Source organism: Engystomops pustulosus, chromosome 9 (genome assembly GCF_040894005.1).
Source record: "Engystomops pustulosus chromosome 9, aEngPut4.maternal, whole genome shotgun sequence".
In the NCBI taxonomy this organism is placed as follows: Eukaryota; Metazoa; Chordata; class Amphibia; order Anura; family Leptodactylidae; genus Engystomops; species Engystomops pustulosus.
This window is the reverse complement of record NC_092419.1, coordinates 40,577,262-40,595,913: the sequence shown is the minus strand read 5'-3', so window position 1 is coordinate 40,595,913 and position 18,652 is coordinate 40,577,262. Positions and strand designations below refer to the sequence as shown.

At 36.9% G+C, this 18,652-nt stretch overlaps 1 protein-coding gene and 1 long non-coding RNA gene across 4 annotated transcripts in view; one reads left to right on the top strand and one right to left on the bottom strand.

Annotated features, from left to right (window-relative positions):
* AFF2 (ALF transcription elongation factor 2) overlaps positions 1 to 18,652 on the bottom strand; it is a 380,075-nt gene that overhangs the window by 257,424 nt on the left and 103,999 nt on the right. For all 3 annotated transcript variants that reach the window (XM_072123530.1, XM_072123532.1, XM_072123533.1), the window contains exon 2: positions 627 to 747. In XM_072123530.1, coding sequence (XP_071979631.1) covers positions 627 to 747 — 121 coding nt within the window. The remainder of the gene's footprint in view (positions 1 to 626; positions 748 to 18,652) is intronic.
* On the top strand, positions 4,047 to 17,534 carry LOC140077206 (uncharacterized). The gene is made up of 3 exons (XR_011849728.1): positions 4,047 to 4,148; positions 16,264 to 16,306; positions 17,067 to 17,534. It is a non-coding gene; the product is annotated as an uncharacterized lncRNA (long non-coding RNA).

Sequence of the window (18,652 nt, the reverse complement as noted above, 5' to 3'; positions counted from 1 at the left end):
AGTCCAGAGATATCCTGGATGAAAACCATTTCCAGAGTTCTCTGGATCTCAGACTTGGCCAAAGGTTCACCTTCCAACAAGACATTGACCCTAAGCCCCGAAGCACACAGTTGAAATAACAAAGCTTCAAAACAGATCTGTGACCATTCTTGACGGGCTCCGGCTGTGACTTAAACCCAATAGAGCATCTCTTTAGAGACTTGAAAATGGCTCCCATCAACGTTCACCATCCAACCTGAGGGAACTGGAGGGGATCTGCAAAAACTTGTTGCATCATTCCCAAGAAGACTCCTGGCTGCACTAGCTCAAAAGCTGCTTTTACTCAATACAGAGCAAAGGGTCTGAATACTTATGACCATGTGATACTTCAGTTTTTCTTGTTTAATAAATTAACAAAAATATCTACATTTACTGTTTTTTGGTGAAGATGGGGAGCAGAGTGCACATTAATGAGCAGGAAAAGAACTGAATACTGTCTGTACCCATTATATCTGTTTCTGTTGTATAAAAGTAACCAAATGAAGTCAAGCACATGTATACAGCAGAATGTAGTATGATATCAACAACAATCACCTCTTTTTAGAGTAAAGAAGAAGCATCTATCCAATCTTATCAATCAGACTTACTTTGTATGGCTCCCCGAACAGATTAAATCCAGAGGCAAATAGATCTTCATCCTGCTGGACTTCTTGATTTCTTCGTTCCCATTCTTTTCTCTTAAGGGCATTTCGGTCTTGTTCATAGTGGCTGGTAAAGACAACAGAAGGAAAATGAAGCAAACTATTTGTAACATGTCACTCATGGTGTATGCTCTGACACGGCACTGTCAACCCTCATTATACTGGCAAATTCTATTTCTTCTTGCACAGCCCATGCTTAACCCTATGTTTGATAACAATAAAACAAATCTTGCTTTTATAGTGGAAAAGTGTCCTACAATCGTTTTCCGCCAATACCATGCACTGGAGAAAAATATTAGATGGCAAAATGAAAAATAGGATTATTTGTTATTGCTACAAACATTCACATTAATGTTTCATATCCATCAGAAGTGGACCAACCATTGGGACCCCGGCGATTACAAGGAAGGGGCAATGATCCATTCTTGGCCAATTCTCTATGAAATTCTATTGGACTATTGAGACGTGCATTTCCAAGAGGTCAAAGGAGTGCTGGTTGAGTTTGGACATCAATGATCCAATCATAAGATCACTTATGTAAGAAATGCTAAATGAGGCAAAGCATCCCATCTTAAACCGTGACCCACCACTTTATTACAAAAATACTAAAGTGGAATTAACATTTTGGAACAAACTACCCGCTTTTGGTGTCAGCCTCCTATAGATTTGAGTCTCATTATCTATATCAAGAATCAATATGACCAGAAACCCCTATTGAGTAGAATTACTGTTTTATAGCAGTTATACATTTTATGTAAACATATGCATTTGTATTGTAAAAAGACTATATTGTTATTATAAAAAATATGTTAGCATTTTCCAATATACAAGACATTCTACTGCATGGCCTGAAAAATATACAAACAATCCACACAACCCTTTTCATGACTGGAAAGAAGAACTAAGAATAAACTTGGATCAAGGGGTTACAGAATCCTTGAGATATGATGTCCTTAATTCAACAAGACAACAATTCTTACCGACAGTCCAGACTGTCAAATGTCACTTATCCCCAACTCACTGTATTCCCCAAACATGACAGACCATCACTTTTATTTCATTTTTGACAAGTAGCGATATATACAGGTAGACACCATACCTCAGAGATGTCTCTACATGTGCTAGAGGATACTATTTGCATAGTGATACAGAGGGTTGAATTTATCATTTGGGTTTTCAGCCATAGCTGTTAATGATGCTCCAAGCATGACCTATACAAAAAGGCTAGGTTCCTGACGCTCTTAGAATGTACAACAGGAAAACTCGAGATGCTAAATTAACCACAGACATATACTGGCAGATGGATGCATCCTTTCTGCTACTTGGTACATGTAACATTTAGCAGGAAACACTGGATATAAAAAACTTAGCAACAGTTTTTCCATCCTGTGTCCTGCTGGAGAGTGCAGTATACACTCAGTGGAAGTCATAATAGCCTACGTGGGACAGATTAAAAGTATTGCATCTATCCCTGGTCTCTGATGCTAGTGCTCTGGGTGCTTTACCTAGTGATGTTACTCTCAATATAAATGCAGTTACATCAGTTGGGAGACACCCTGAACATTGGCAAAAGCCAATCAATGGTTGCTGCCGATGATCACTCTTCCCCTGCTTTCAGAGGAAAAAAGCTGAATCGGAGGACGTACCCACCGTATACACAAACAGTGGGATAGATCAGAAATCTTACCAACATATCCTTACAATGTAGCACAAAAACTTGAAGTGAATAAAGCCTTAGATAGCTATCCATAAAGTAAATATTTAGTACATGCTAACATGCCTATGGCCAAACCTACCGTATTCCAAAACAAACATCCGTCCGAGGGACCTTTCCAAGGAGGCCATCTATATATGAATGCTACATATTTCTGCATTTATCTTTTCCTTTGCCATGTCTATTCGACGTACTTGTTTCCAAAAATACAGTAAATTATAGTTTCACACATACTTTCATTTATACTTTACAGAAATAGTAATGATGAATTTCTCATTTACCTCATTTGGACTACAGATCTTTAAAAGATTAACTTTTTTTGGTCCTAATGTATAGTAAGACTTATTTCAACAAGGTGCAATTTCTTAATTTCACACTACATCAGTTTATACAGTTAGACACCATCTTGCTTTCCATTTCTCTTCATCCCTTTCAGCAGATTCAAGATCTCCTTGGGCACTAGAGGTGTGGTTTCACTGCTGCATTCTGGGAGAGGAAATGAGCAGGAAGTGACATCACACAGGCTTGCCTGACTGCAAGGAGATTTTATTGAGCCTGGTTGCAGACACATGATAAAAGCAAAAGTTCCAGCAATCTAAACATTATGTAAATCCGATAGGCTCTTCTTATAGGATTAATGGATGAAAAATGTGATGCTGTAATCATCACAATGAATCTCGTAGGTGTGATAATGTAGTGATGCATGTAAGACCACTTATTATTTCCCACCCTATGTCTGCTACATCAGTACAACAGGCACCTCAGGCAGTCTTGTCCCTTACATTATATTTATTTCATTGGTAATTTAATATTTCACTTTGCTCTAAGGTGGCAAATACTTTGGCAGTCGAAAGCTGTAAACAAACGCTCTCGGAGCCAAAACGCTCTCTTTCTTTTTTTTTTTTTATCCGTGACACATTTTTACACAAAGAACAGTTAATACTCATATCTCGAGCGATAATATATTTAATCTCCATAGAGCTCCACTGCTGTTGGAAGATAACCAGTGTGGAATACATGACTATTCCCTTCAAGCTCAGCATGGCGTGCTCCTGAAATCTTCACATGGAGAGATATAATGAGGAATGAACTGTTCATTGCCGAGTCTTTAACTGTGTATAAAGTCACTGATTTCTGACTGAAACCACAATTACTAATTTGAAGCACCAGCTAATTAAAACCACAGCTATGTATTTAGCCTCTTGTTATACCTACTGCAGTTTATAATTATGAGGACCTCTTTATCTACTCAATTAAAGTTCTTATGATTCAGAAAACCTGTATTTGATCCTGTAAACGTACTGAGCAGAGGGAATTAATGTAATGTAACATTTAATGGCTTAGATGCCTGTGCCTTGTAGCAGCTCCTGCTATGCATTGTGTGCCTGTTTACATTACTTTCATGGTATGCTAGATCTTTGAAGACCACTGGGTACCTCAAGGTGTATGATCATATGGTAATACTCTAAAAGATATAGGAGGTACCCTATTCTGGGTCTATGGCACGCAGAAGAGATGTTAACATTTCTTCAATCTCAGACATAAACCCCTATGTGAGTAAAGTATTTGCATTGTTTGTTATGCCAAATCCTATCATAATGCACCATCCAAATGTATTGCTAACAATCTGTTATTTATGTACTTTAGGCATAGCAAGAAGAGCATAATGGCGTCCCTGAACACAGAGGTGAATCATCCTTAGCCAAATTGCGCCAGTTTCTATCCAACAGGAGGACCCTCCTGGTGCCCAACAGGTCAGAGGGCAGTCAGCCACTTTAAAAGTTTCCTTAATAAAGCCTAGTATATTCACTGCATAAATTTGACCTAATGAATTTTATAGAAAATAACTATGAAATATTTAGTGGGTTCTGATGTTTCTTCCACACTTGAGGCCTATATTATATGGTGGCCAAGGCCCACTAAATATGCATAAAGAATTCATGATGAAGCATATTCGTCTTGATGGGCCACTAAAAAAGAAAGGCAAGAGTGTGAAAAAGAGTTGACATATCTAAAATGTCTTGCAAACGGAAGGAATGGGAGCAGTCAAGGTGACATAGGGTGATGCTTATATAACATATCACAGTTGTGCTCAAAAGTTTACATACCACTGCAGAATTTTGGCTTTCATTGCCTCTATCAGAGAATATAATTGATAACTCAAAAACATTTTCACCCCTAATGGTTACTCTTCCTCGAATTGGACATTCAGCCAAATTTCAGCACAAAGCTAAAATAATAAAGCAGTGGCTTCAGAACAACTTTGTGACCCTCCTTGACTGCCCAGCCTGACCTAAACCCAATTGAAAATCTCCAGAAAGACATGAAAATGGCTTCCACCAACGTTTACCATCCAACCTAAGGGAACTGTAGAGGATCTGAAAGGAAGAAAGGATGAGGATCCAAAAATCTAGGAGAATTAATAACAATTAGATAGCATTAGATATTACAATGATACAAGTTAAAGTGCTCAAAAGTTTACAGGCCACTGCACAATTTTGGCTTTCATGGCCTTTTTCAGAGAATATGAATGATATTACAAAAACTTTTTTCCCAGTCATGGTTACTAGTTGGGTTAAGCCATTGATTGTCAAACTACTGTGATTTCTCATTTTAACCCATAATGATAAAAAACATCCAAATATCCCTTACAAAAAGGCAATGAAAGCCCAAATTCTGCAGGGGTATGAAAACATTTGAGCACAACTTGTATCACTATAATATCTAATACTATCATTGTTATTAATTCATATTACTCTCTCTAACTTTATCATAGAAAACATATATCTAGGACAGTGGCACGCGATTTCAAGAGCACAGGGATAAAGTGGATTTTTAAGGCTATTTTTCACACTCCAAAATAAAATCAAAAACATTTCTTTCCATTAAATGTCATTGGTTTTCAAAGTTTTATTTATCATCTCGAGAAAGTATTTTCTATTTCGTGGCATTTTACTATGTGTTTTAAGAAAAATACAAAAGCAGACCCAATTATCCCCAAAGACGGCCAGAGGCACAAACATTCATACTTTTGAGATAGCTGTTCAAGCTGTTCTGGGTAGTACTTCATCATCAGCAGATCCTCTGGTGGATTCATATGTTGTAGTAATACGTGAAACATGATTTCCAACATTTTACAATAACAACAAGAAGAGTCGGGATGAAGAGTTTCATCTACTTCAGATTTTTTTTTACAAATAAAGAAAAGAAGTATCACTTTACACAGTTACAGCCATTAAAAGAAAGAAGGTCTAGTAGCCACCCTTCCTCATATTCATCTCTGCTAGATAATATATACAGTGGGTACGGAAAGGGATTCAGACCGCCTTTAAATTTTTCACACTTTGTTTCATTGCAGCCAATTAGTAAGATCACAATAGTTATTTTTTACACTCTGCACCCCATCTTGACAAAAAAAGAAATGTAGATATTTTTGCAAATTTATTATACATTAAAAACTGAAATATCACATAGTTAAGTATTCAGATCAATTGCTCAGTAATGAGTAGAAGCAGCTTTTGAGCTAGTACAGCTATGAGTCTTCTTGAGGATGATGGAACAAGTTTTTCACACCTCTTCCTTTCAGATCCTCTCCAGTTCACCCAGGTTGGATGGTGAACGCTGGTGGAAGCCATTTTCGAGTTTCTCCATAGATGCTCAATTGGGTTTAGGTCAGGCTGGCTAGTTAAGGATGGTCACAGAGTTGCTCTGAAGTCACTGAATACTATATTAGCTTTGTGCTGAAGTTTGGCTGAAAGTTTGGCCAATTCGAGGAAGAGTTGTCGTCGTTCAAAACATCTTCCATTTAAGGATTATAGAGTAGAGGACACTGTGCTAAGAGTAGAACTTGTTGCAACCTTAGCCAGATCTGTGTCTTGCTACAATTCTGTCTCCTTGGCAGTTCCTTTATCCTCATGATTCTCTTGTGCTCTGACATGCACTGTGAGCTGTGAGGTCTTATATAAACAGGCCTTTCCTAATCAAGTCCAATCAGTTCAATTAAACACAGCTGTACTCCATGAAGGAGCAAAACCATATCAAGGAGGATCAGAAAGAAATGGACAGCATGTAAGTTAAATATGAGTTTCACAACAAAGGGTCTGGATACGTATGACCATGTTATATTTAATTTTTTCTTGTTTAATACCATACATATTTAATGCCATGAATATTAGCAACTGACATCAAGGTCACTTGTTAATTCTTCTACATTGACATGTTCTATGATACAGAAAGAGAAAACATTAGGGCAGATGTATTCAAATAGGTTGTATCAAGTTTTAATGTTATCCCCTATCCAGCATCTTGACCCCCACCGAACATGAGAAAGGGGGTCGGTCCTCACTAATAAAGATGAACGTACCCAATATCTATCTTAATTTGGGTTCACGGTTCATCTACCGCCAAATAGACAATATGAAATATTGATGCCCCTACATTTCCGCTGTGTGCAACCACCACTAAAGAAATCAAGGGAATAACTTCAGGGTGTGCAAAGGGTGAGGTCACACCTGGGCACAGGGTGTCTCTTGCCCATATGAAGAGAACAGCCCAATTAATGATACAATAAAGTTGGGGGGGGCAGTAGCTAGTTAGACTTCAGTCAATCATTTCCTTTATGTTATATTTTAAAGAGTTCATTGTATGAGTAGTATGCCTAAACTCCTAAGAAATCTAGAGAAACTTCTATAATTTACCTTTATATCTATGATGAAGATTTGGCTAGAGATATATAATCACAATATAATTGTGCCATCCCTTTGCTACTCTTCCTGGAAATAAATTGACAACTAATCATTATCATTTTCAAAGGGGTTTGTCTACACAGTCTGGCTCCGTTCAAAATAATTGGGAGTCAAAGTAACAGTCCTCCTTACGAAGAGTTTCCTAATGAAGGCCGCCTTGTAGGCGTGTGGAGACTTACAGCCATTGATGCTAGGACTAATTGCTATATAGAAAACACAACTCAGAACCCATGGTCTCAATGAGTAAAATAATATTTTTAATTTGAATAACAGGAGCACAACACAATCCGAAATAGGTTCTCAGTAATTCTTGAATTATGGAAAATATAGTCATTTACAGAAACAGACATGGAAAACTGACAGCTCCACTTACAGGATTGCGGAGAGGTATATCATGGACCTCTTTCTATTCAGGTTTGGTTATAAGAATTCTCAGAGTTTCTAAGTAGCTCCTAGACTTCAGTAATAGCTTTTACTGAAAAACTGACTGCATTCACTACATGTTTGTGTCACAAGTGCACTATAAAACTGCAGAAAATGCATTTATCCCGCACACAGCTTACAACATCTATAATGTCTAAACACCACATAAAGAAAAGTGGACTTTAAAGTGCTTTTAAATCAATAGGAAATGCTGCTCATATGGAACAAAGTCATTTGTACATATAATTTAACCATATTGATTACACATGAAACAAGAAAGACTGAGCTCTGCTGGAGATCAGTAGCCGCTATGTACAGTCTAATTGTACAAGTAGTATGTTTCTGTATTCCAGAAAAATACGAGATTTTTATTATATTGTTATCTGGTGTATTTATAAATTGGTAACAGGTTATACACATTTCTTGCATTATACCGCCCACATATCATCCAGTTAATTACTAATACCTTCATTAGCCTAAGTTTTATCTTCTTTTTAATGATGTGCTTGGTGCCAATCAGTCTATTTTATTGATCGTTAATGAATCCACCAAACAAATTGCGAGACTTAATCTCATTAAACAACTTTATCAAGGCCTCAATAATAAAAGCTAATCAGTCTGTTTAGTACATCCAAAGTTAATGTGTATTATAGGCGCTAGTAACAGCTATTGGGGGGTCAAAGTTACATCTGTGTCCATAAGGCCCCAAAGCCCCCTGAAAGGGGAGAATCTTTTCTTTCAAATGAATCTTGAATTTTGTTTCTAGGTTCCATGGATCCAAAGATATTCAGGTTTAAAGTAAGAATATCAGATGCCATTTTTATATATAAAAATCACTCCCGATGGCATTTTAACAGTTAATATCTCCATTTTCCTGAGACTTAGCAACACAGATTCATATTCCTATAAAAGAGGAGACTCTCTTCTTTCATAGGAAAAAAGAAGTGAGGTTCTATGTGTCACAGAGCCAAAGATACAGCCCCCTGAATTGTCTTACCCCCTCCAGATTCTTAGCCATTAGGCTACAGAGAGAATTTGCTGCACACAGGAGCTGCTGCTCCTCACAGATAATGGAAATATTCATTTTATATGTTACTACATTCTGATAAGGGAGAATAGCAACTAATATTCATGTTTTTAGCCCTTCTCTATGCAGAATTATCTAAGAACACAGTTTCTCTCTTATTGCCTTTTATTTTGTGATAGCTTTTTTTGTTGGGAAAATTGACTGATACGATGAATATTCGATCCCCTTCGCATAATGTGACTACACCGCGACCCAGAACGTGTCCATAAAGTTATATGTAACACCAAAAACACACACGTGTTCCTGAATAAAGTTTTTATTTCCCACCATCCTCCATTATTTACACCTATGTTATGACGTTCTCACTATCATTCTTAAGAAGCGCGGAGGGTTCTGTTATTGTGCGGCTAATACAATGGCGCACATCTCAAAGTGACTTTTGTAATTTAATTCGCTTGGTTTATGGATATATAATTATTTATTTGGGTTACCATTATGTAAGGTAGCATACAATGATACACCTGTGTGACTCTCAGTGCAATTTTCTGCAGTTCCCTTTGCTGCATATTTTGGTGAATATATTGGTGTGGGGTCTGTATGATCTCCTCACAGCGTACTGTTTTAGGACAGTATATTTTCTTTATATAAGTATCTGGATTTGTACATATTTTAGAGGAAATTTTGAATGCTAATTGCCAAATGCATCACCTGGTTGTCTGTTTTCAAAATTATATAGGTTTAATGGCGCCTTTACTTTTTATTCTGTTTTATTACTATATTTTGCAGGTTGTGACTTTCTTAAAATTTCTAGCTGAAAAGCAGATACAGGCGGTCCCCTACTTAAGGACACCGGACTTACAGACAACCCATAGTTACAGACAGACCCCTCTGACCTCTGGTGTAGCTCTCTGGATGCTTTACTATAGTCCCAGATTGCAATAATCAGCTGTAAGGTGTCTGTAATGAAGCTTTATTGATAATCATTGGTCCCATTACAGCAAAAAATGTTTAAACTCCAATTGTCACTGGGGCCAAATTTTTTTTGTCTGGTCTACAATTATAAAATATACAGTTTCAACTTACATACAAATTCAACTTAAGAACAAACCCCCGGACCCTATCTTGTACGTAACTGCCTGTATCTAGTTATTACAGTTTTACTGATATTATGTACATTTGTGAACTCTACAAATGTCCATCTATTACATTTAGGAGATGTGAAGGTAAATATTTTCTGTTTGGAACAAATTTTTTCCATCAAAGTCAAATTTTAAGTATTTTAAAATGTTTTAGTTTAAATCAAAATTGCATGAAGGTGCCTATATATTTTAACTCTTTGATGCAATTTTGAATATGGGGCAAGTGTCTGCTTTCAGAAAATATTGGTCCCTGTCCCCTATGGGCCTCACAGTCTAATCAACCTACCAGTAATTTTTTGGAGTGTGGGAGGAAACCGGAGGACCCGTACAGTTTGTTTTACCATACTAAAGAGAGCCTCTTGCTGACTGTGACTGGTCATGGCCATAAATAGTTTTATTTTGGGGCTCCACTTTTAGTTTTGCCCAGGGCCCCACTTTGTCTAGAACCAGCCCTGGCCTTGTTTGTGACGTCTGTGGTTCAGCAATTTCCACAGATGTCTTACAAAGCCGTTGATTTCTATGAGTTTTCACATTGGCTTGTATTTTCGTTGTCCGTGGAAAAAATGATGACGTCCTATTTTAGTCAAGAAAGGCAATTCATAGAAAGAAATAGAATTCTATGGGTTTACCCCAAATCGAGTTTAGCTTCTGTCTCTAAGCAGCCATGTTTAAAAAGTTGTGTCATATGTATGTAAGTATGTTTCCTTAAAACAGGGTGAGTATAAAGATCAACGACAAGTAGTCATGCAGACCAGAATTGTCTCTTCATTGCCGTAATCAGATATGGGATGTCTTTTGTGATTCAAAAGTTATCAACATAGAACTTTGTAGTTGCAACAACAACTGAGAATGGTTCATATGATGCACAACTATTTGATCACTGGATTCACATGAGAATCTCTGATAAATCTCTGTGTTGATAACTTCTGAGCCACAAGAGATATTGCAAATCTAATTACAGGATTCATAAGACAATTCTGCTCATTTTTCTGTTTAACATTACCACCTTCAATTAGAAAAACCTTCCCTTAATCAAATATGATTGCCATGTTCTAGACATAGACATAAAGATAGGCCCCTTATCCATTACATGCTGAATATCAAAAATATCAAGATTTTCACCTCAATTTATGAAATAAAATAGTGTCCTGGTATATTAGACTCATCCTGCATTTATTTTTTTTGTGGGGAAGAGGGGAAATACTTATATTTTCCGGCTTCTTATGTTTTAAGACCATGGCAATGTACTAGGGTAATGTTGCCATGGCAGACATTATGTGGAAAAGCTGCACAAAGACCATCAAAGCTTGAGGGTCTGTGAATTTTTGAAACATAAAAATATATCCACATTAATAGTGTTGGTTCATGCCACAGCTTCTTATACCAGAATATTTTGCTTTTGATAAAAAGTTAAAGAGGCTTTACAATTCTCAGAAAATTGGAAGGTTTGGGTAGAAAATACTTATGTTCCAGTAGGGATCTGTAGTGCTGATATCACATTCATTCCGCATACGAGAATCAAGAAAATCCATCTTTGTTTTATTTTTAAATTTTTTTTGGTGTTTTTTAAAATAGTAAAAATAGCCATCAATCAAAAATAGAGTCTATGGGTCAAGGAGTTTCCAGTGTAGATAGCCAAAGAGACCAAAGAGAGTTAAGGAGCATCCAGAGGACATTTGTTACTTGTGCACAGTAGTGTTTTTATCATTTTTGAGGGCTTAAGTATAAAAAAACTTGATGAAAAACACTTGATGAAATTGAGTTCACAGACAGCTTTAGTCAAAATATTATAATTATTACGGATCTTGTATAAACCTATTCTCACTGCCTTTCTCTTTCTATACACAACCCATCCCACTGGCAATACAAATTTATTTATAGCAAACTCTATCTAAGTATATTTCAGTGTGGTAACAGGTATAGAAAAAACTCCAGTGCTATACTTCACACTATGCCAAAAACACTGGAGATTAAATTATTTGCATAGTACAGTCCCTTAGAGACCTGTGTGCAATGAACAAGAGTTGTTTAACAGTGTCCTCAGAATTGTACAGAATCTGTTGTTCAGTTGAATATGACCATGTGACAGGAATGAAAATATTCCAGCACTATTTCTGCCACAATATTTGGCCAGTTTAATAATAATAAAACTTTTACTCAACTGCTCCTACACTGCTGTTATCTCCTTCTACTCCCAGTTCATCTGGCGGGCTGTGGCTCAATGTATGGACGCAGGTAGCGTGACATCATCACACGTCGCCTGTGTTCTCCAGAGTAGCAAATCTGTGCCACAGATGCAAGTCATAGTACTTGGACAGGTACATACGTGGGTGCTACATTATTACCCACTTCACCAACAGCTATTAAGTCACCCCCTTCATGACTCTGCATCTGCTGCCTGAAGCAGGATTTTCATCCCTCCTCGTGGCAGTTGCGCCTTTGCCTGCATGTTTATACTTTCTTACTTGAAAGTAGTTAGTTGCCTGGCTTCTGCTTTTTTTGACCACCGTTACATTCTCATCTGATTGTGATTTGGGTTTGTTCCTCTAACTACCTTTATGATTACTTCTTTTGATTTGACTTCGTTTGCTCACCTTGACTTAGCTTTCCCATCTTCCTATCCTTCACGGATAAGTTGGGGGACTGTCACCTATGGGAGTCATCAAGTAAACAGGAATGGCAGGGGGTTGTACACATCCTAGCTCTCCCCCCTCCTTATTTAGAAAACGTGCTATAAATGTATTGATAATTATGCACCTGACGCAATGAGATTCGAAATATTTGTGAAGTCAGTCAATAACTTTTAAGCAAGACATCATTATTAGGGTTTTTTAGCATTACCCCATATATTTATGTAATTTATAATTTTCTATGATATTTTTTGTATAATAATGAAAGGACCTTCAAGTTGAAAAAAGGGTAAATTAGCTAATTAGAAATATACGACACTGAAAGCAAATACAGACAAATAAAACCATTTTAAAAACAAAAACAGGTTAATTAACAGAAGCTTGATGAAGGTTTCCAAATAGATACAATTGTCTAAGATGCACACACTAAGCTGAATAAATAAGTTTGGTCAAAGTTTGAGCTATCCTCTAATTTCATTATCTGGGCTTTATACAAGAGTAAAACATTGTGAAGCAATCTCAACATGGAAAGAAATTTTTTATATATTTTATATTCACACAGAATCATTCAAACTGGAAAAAAATCCCTATATTGAAACCTAGCCACTCAGTAAGACACAATCTGAATGATTAATTTCGAGACCTTATGGGACAGAATGGGCCTAGGAGATAAGCTGATGAGAATGGGGGATAAATGAGATGCCGTTTCAAACAAAACATTTCTTGTTTTGTGTATCATAGGGTAATGTTAGCGCGTGTGATTAGTTATCTGTTTTCCTTATAAAAAATGCTATGAAATAAAGCGTTTATGCAGTAATGCTTTATTGATGTCAGGCAGGGGAGCATGAAAATCTCTACGAGGATAGGTAATTGATGTGTAAATCAGCGCTGAATCACTCTGTAATAGAAATGGTCCCTATGAAAATAAGCTTCAGATACCCCAGTACAGAGAGGACAGCCATCAGTGGGGAAAACGAACAAAGATAAAGCTTATTTACTAAAAAAAAAATGATAATAACTGGCAATTTACACAATTTTCATTTTCAATAGCCGAATAGCTGTCAGAAATATTTACAAGCCTCTGTTAGATCCCAACATTCACTTATTTGGTCTGCAATGAGTCGCCTGTCGCTCTTTTTTTTTTGTTTTATTAAAATGCTTAGGGACATTATTATAGATGTTAAGGAAGTGCATGGAAAGAATGTATTCATCTTCTGAAAGCAGACACATGTAAATGACATCAATGATTGTAATTTGGTTAACAATGTGTTTTCAAGGTGCATTTAAATCACTATTATAATCCCCTTGTCATGTCGCATTTGCTGTACGAGGAGCCGAAAGATAATGACTGAAAAACGCAGCATGACAAGAATAAACAGGGAGACGATTCTGCCGTAGCTGCGCATCAAATTAAAACAAATATAGACACCATTTTTGTTCTCCTAATGGCCCTCAAGCAGGCATAAATAGCATAAAGTAAAGCGCTCCGGGAGGACGAGGCGCCGAGTGGATGGATTCTGGAAAATGACGTTCGGATGCTCATAACGCTGCTCTGGATAAGGACACTAATCTCCCTGCAATCAACTTCTATACAGTATATCATGAACAAAGATCGGTTTCATATATTATATAGAAAACTGTATAAAATGTAAAGGTTTTTCCAGGATTTCAAGTTTGGGTTTGAAATGGGAAACTAATGTAGTATTTCATTGTCTTAAAGGGACAAAAAACTACATTCTCTGGCCCATTATTGAGATACATTATAAGCTATTGTGCAGATGATTTTCGTACTCCTGGATATATTTGCAATCTACCCATTTCTTTCTGATTTTCAGCTATGTCATATGTGCCAAACCCTTACTCTCCAACTAACATAATGGGGCCAATGTATCGTGCCTTGTGTCCCAGGTTTTGTCATACAAGTGTAATATCAGTGTCAACATCATCCTTTGTCTGAAGAGTGCTGCTGAGGAGTGTGGCTGATTGAGCCCCCATTTTTCTCTGGAACTAAGTAGTGTGAACAGGGATTTAGCTGGCTATGCTGTTTGGATTAATTAGCATCACACCCTTCTCTTTCCCGCAGCTCAGCTTTGGTTCGTTGATCGTTAATCTGTGATTGACAGATTCTTACACTACTCACGAGTGCTGGCCCAATCACTATCAGGGCCGGACCTTTGAAATCATATAAAATCCTGCTCCCGCTTTTGTTGGATACTGGTTATAGAGGTTTCATCTAAGTTAGCTCCATACTCTGATCATTGTTTTTTTTTGTATCTTGACCTTCTTCTGAGCAACCAGTGTTGTGTTTTTGTACCGAGCTCGCCCTCGGTGACTATTCTTATCTGTTTGTACTGTTGACTTTGTCTCCAAGTTTAGCATTTTTGATAAAGGGAAAGATAGGCAAACAGTTACTGTTGGATAGAGTATGTAAGTAGAGCTAGATTGGTGGATTCAGAATTAGGCTACACTCTCTGCTACATGCATGCTTCAATAGGAGTACTGTTTTCCCATGAACTGTCATCTAACTTGACAGTAAACTGCAGCCCAAACCCATTTATCTCAGTTGTCAATCCCTTACCAGTAAGAAAGTAGAATGCAGTTGTTGCTTGTTGGATGATCCCTATTTATCTTGGCTTGAGCACCACATGTATCTTATAGGACATCTACTGAGCAACTTCCTACCTAAATATATTCAGGGACACAATCCTAAATAATGTGAAAATGATAAGGGCATCCACTATAAACTAAATATATTTTGATTAATTATATCCAGAACAATATGAACAATATCCCATTACAACTAAAGCTGGAAAGCTGGAAAGGCAAGTTGCCCGACCAATAGAGATTTACCTATTTCCCATCTGAATCCCATCTTCATTGGTTATGGAAATATATTGAAAGACAAAGAAAAAATTAATCCTTTATAATTTGTAAAGTTCTACAAAATTTGAAGGCGGTAAATAAATAAAGATTATTATTATTAAATGTTACCAGGCAGAACTTCTATTACAGTGACTGCCTCATAAATTTGCTAATTACTGCAATCCAACAAAAACCATTGAATTAGCAGTTTTATATTACACTGCAATATTTCATTCGTCAGGCTCCGGAAGAACGTATACAAACCTGCAAGTCTGGAACTCATATTGATTAGAGTATAACGTAGGGTTAGGTAAATATATCTGAATAAAGGTCACATGCCAAGATTAATCATTTTGTATTCTTTAGAACAAATCGGAAATCTCCATATTGATTTTACAGTCCTTGAATAAATGTCCGGAGGCTAATATTAAAGATGTCCTTAATTAGCCAGACATAAAGACTCTTGACTAGGTCATTATAGTAATGCAAAATCTATCTATCTCTCTAGCTAATATGTATCTCAAATATCTATCTATGTGTCTATAAATAGCAAGACGCAAAGGGGCACATTTATCATAGGCTGGCACTAAGTATGCCAGTGTATCGTCGTGCCCCTGCTGGATCTAGCATGGGGCTCCGGCTCCTGATACATGCAACTGTCAGTGCAGTGTCGGGGCAATTCTACGCCATGGTGTAGAATTGTGCCACAGCCTCCAATTGGGCCATAGTTTGCGCCTAGAGGCCTGCACTGGCCTACTGTATGTTTCGGCAAACCCCCCTCCCTAACCAATAGGCATAGAGGGCAAATAAGTCACAATTCCTGGCACTGTGCCTTGAATGGCAACTAAATGACCACTTGTATGCCTGGCGCGAAGACTCTTGACTAGGTAATAATAATTATGCAAAATCTATCAAGCTAATATATATAAATATCTTATGTATCTCAAATATCTATCCATCATCTGCCTATCTCTTTATCATCAATCTTATATGTATCATCTATCTATCTCATATGTATCTAAAATATCTATCTATCTACATAGAGAAAGTTCAAGCATCTCAAGAAGTATCGATGGTTTGAGAATGGTGGGTGCACGCTATAAGACCGGGCATAGGGTCTTCCGTAAATAATGCCCAAGAAAAAAGCACACATAAAAGTAAAAAAAATCCTTATTGAACTGTATTCCATAGTGTAATTAATGGGGCTTATTTACTAAGGGTCCCGCGGGTTTCCCAACTTTTCTGGGATCGTGCCAGGGATTGTGTCGCACATGATCGAATTGTGTCGCAATCGTGCCGGCTTTAAATTTGTGTCACAAGTCAAGCACTTACATGCACCAGGAAGGAGAAGGTGAACTCCGCCGGACCTGAGCGGGGAGCAACACATGCAGGATATCGGACGCAGGATCTACATGGATCACGGCACAGTGCATTGTCGTCGGAGAGTCCGGATCGGGGATCGCGACTCAGACAGGTAAGTAAATGTGCCCCAATATTTCAGTTACATAAATGAGACTTTCTAAAGCTTATTCTTTGGTGTGCTGCTTTTTTCTTTGATATTATGTATAACACACTTATCTTGTTCTAGTTTTCTGCCTATATTTCTTTTTACGTATCCATCTTACATAGAAATATATCTATTCATCCATCTATTTTCTACTCACTCACTGATTTGAAACTTGCATTAAGAAAATGTCAGTTTAGCAATATCTTTTAATCGTTTTTGCTTTCTTTCTTGCTATATCTACCATAATTTCACATCTATCTATCTATTGTTCTACCACCTACCACATATTTGTAATTTTATCAATTTTCTTATCATGCTAATCCTACTTTTATTTAATAGTGAGAAGAAAACTACCGGCACATGGTCCCCATCTCTCCACATAAATAAGCCATCATCAAGTCTTTATCTTTTATCGAGGGAAGTTTCATCATAATCTCTGTGAACTGTGCTCCATCTTTATAGATCAGACTTTTTTTCCCCCTGACATTATCAGCTTTAATGACAACTATATTCTATGCAGTGCACATAAACTCTTTGCAAGATTATAACAATGTTGGAATCCTATTAGCAGCACCTTCTGTCTCAATAAGACATAATATACATTTTCCAATGCCCCGCTAATGGTCTTCGAAGCTTCCACATTTGATCCTTTGACAAGATACAATATCACACACAGAAAAGAGAACAAAGGAAGACTTGTCACTTGTGGTCTCTGAAAAAGCTGGCGGCTTTGATATTTCTGTACATTGCTTTCCAATGCTTACATTTTTTTTTTCCTGTGAACATTAAATGAGCCAATTCCCAAACTTATGATACATTTTAGAGTTATAAATAAATGGTAAGTTTTATCTCGCCACTAAATTCTACAAATTCAGGTACAATTCCTTCCCTGCTGATTAATGCACTTTTTTTTTTGTTCTAAAAAAGAAAAAAAAAAATTCAATCCATAAGCCATTAGTGTTGGATTAGATGTTGGCCCTTTTCCAAAAATAACCTTTCCTTTTATTTAAGGACAAACTTTTCACATCTGTAGTAAATTGTGCATCATGTGACTTACCATTACAGTATTGTATTACTTTATACAGAACAGTTTATTCTTGGCATTTATTGTAAAATCCGTACCATTAAGACAAATGAAACACCATTTAAAAGGAGAGATCAATGAGGGGTGAAAGGCCAGCTAGGGAATTTTCTAGTAAGTGATATACTTCAGGAGATACACTTCAGTTTTATTTCACCTTATAAAAATGGGAATCTGACCTTATAGGTGACGCGTCTATAAAGAATTCTAATCAAATATTAATTTGGTGCTAAACAGAAATGTTCTAGAACTGATGTTAAAACTTCCCCAAACTTTTTTGGTACAATTCTTTTTACATCATTTGAGTTTCCATTTTTTTTTAAACACTTGGCGGTATATTTTTTTATTCTGTTTTCTATTCCATGAATATAAGGACAGTCATTATGCCTTCTATTACAGCATTTAGTAATGTGCTTTACAGAAACCACAGATAAAACTAGAGTGGAACTACCTCACTGGGTTCTATGGAGAGTTTTCTAGACATGATTTGTTCAGATAGTAGTTGAAGATGAGACGTGAAATCATTAGGGTTATGCGATCAGGTTTTCAACCCCCTATCTTGGATGTTAACTATTTGAATGGTAACGGCAAACCTAGTGGGATGAGCACTCAGGTATGGGTAAATGCCGGCAGGGTCAGCGTTCAGTTTTGGGTACCTGAACCCGGAGCCAAAAGCAACTTTTAGGATTGGGTAAACTCAACGAACATAAACCTGATAAGGTCTGCTTATGGATGCTATCTATTTTTAGTAGTTATGAATTATGTGTTCCACTATTGAAAGTCTGTTTTTGAGGTGACTGATTAATAGAAAACCCCAACAGAATAACCCATATCAGCCTATTCT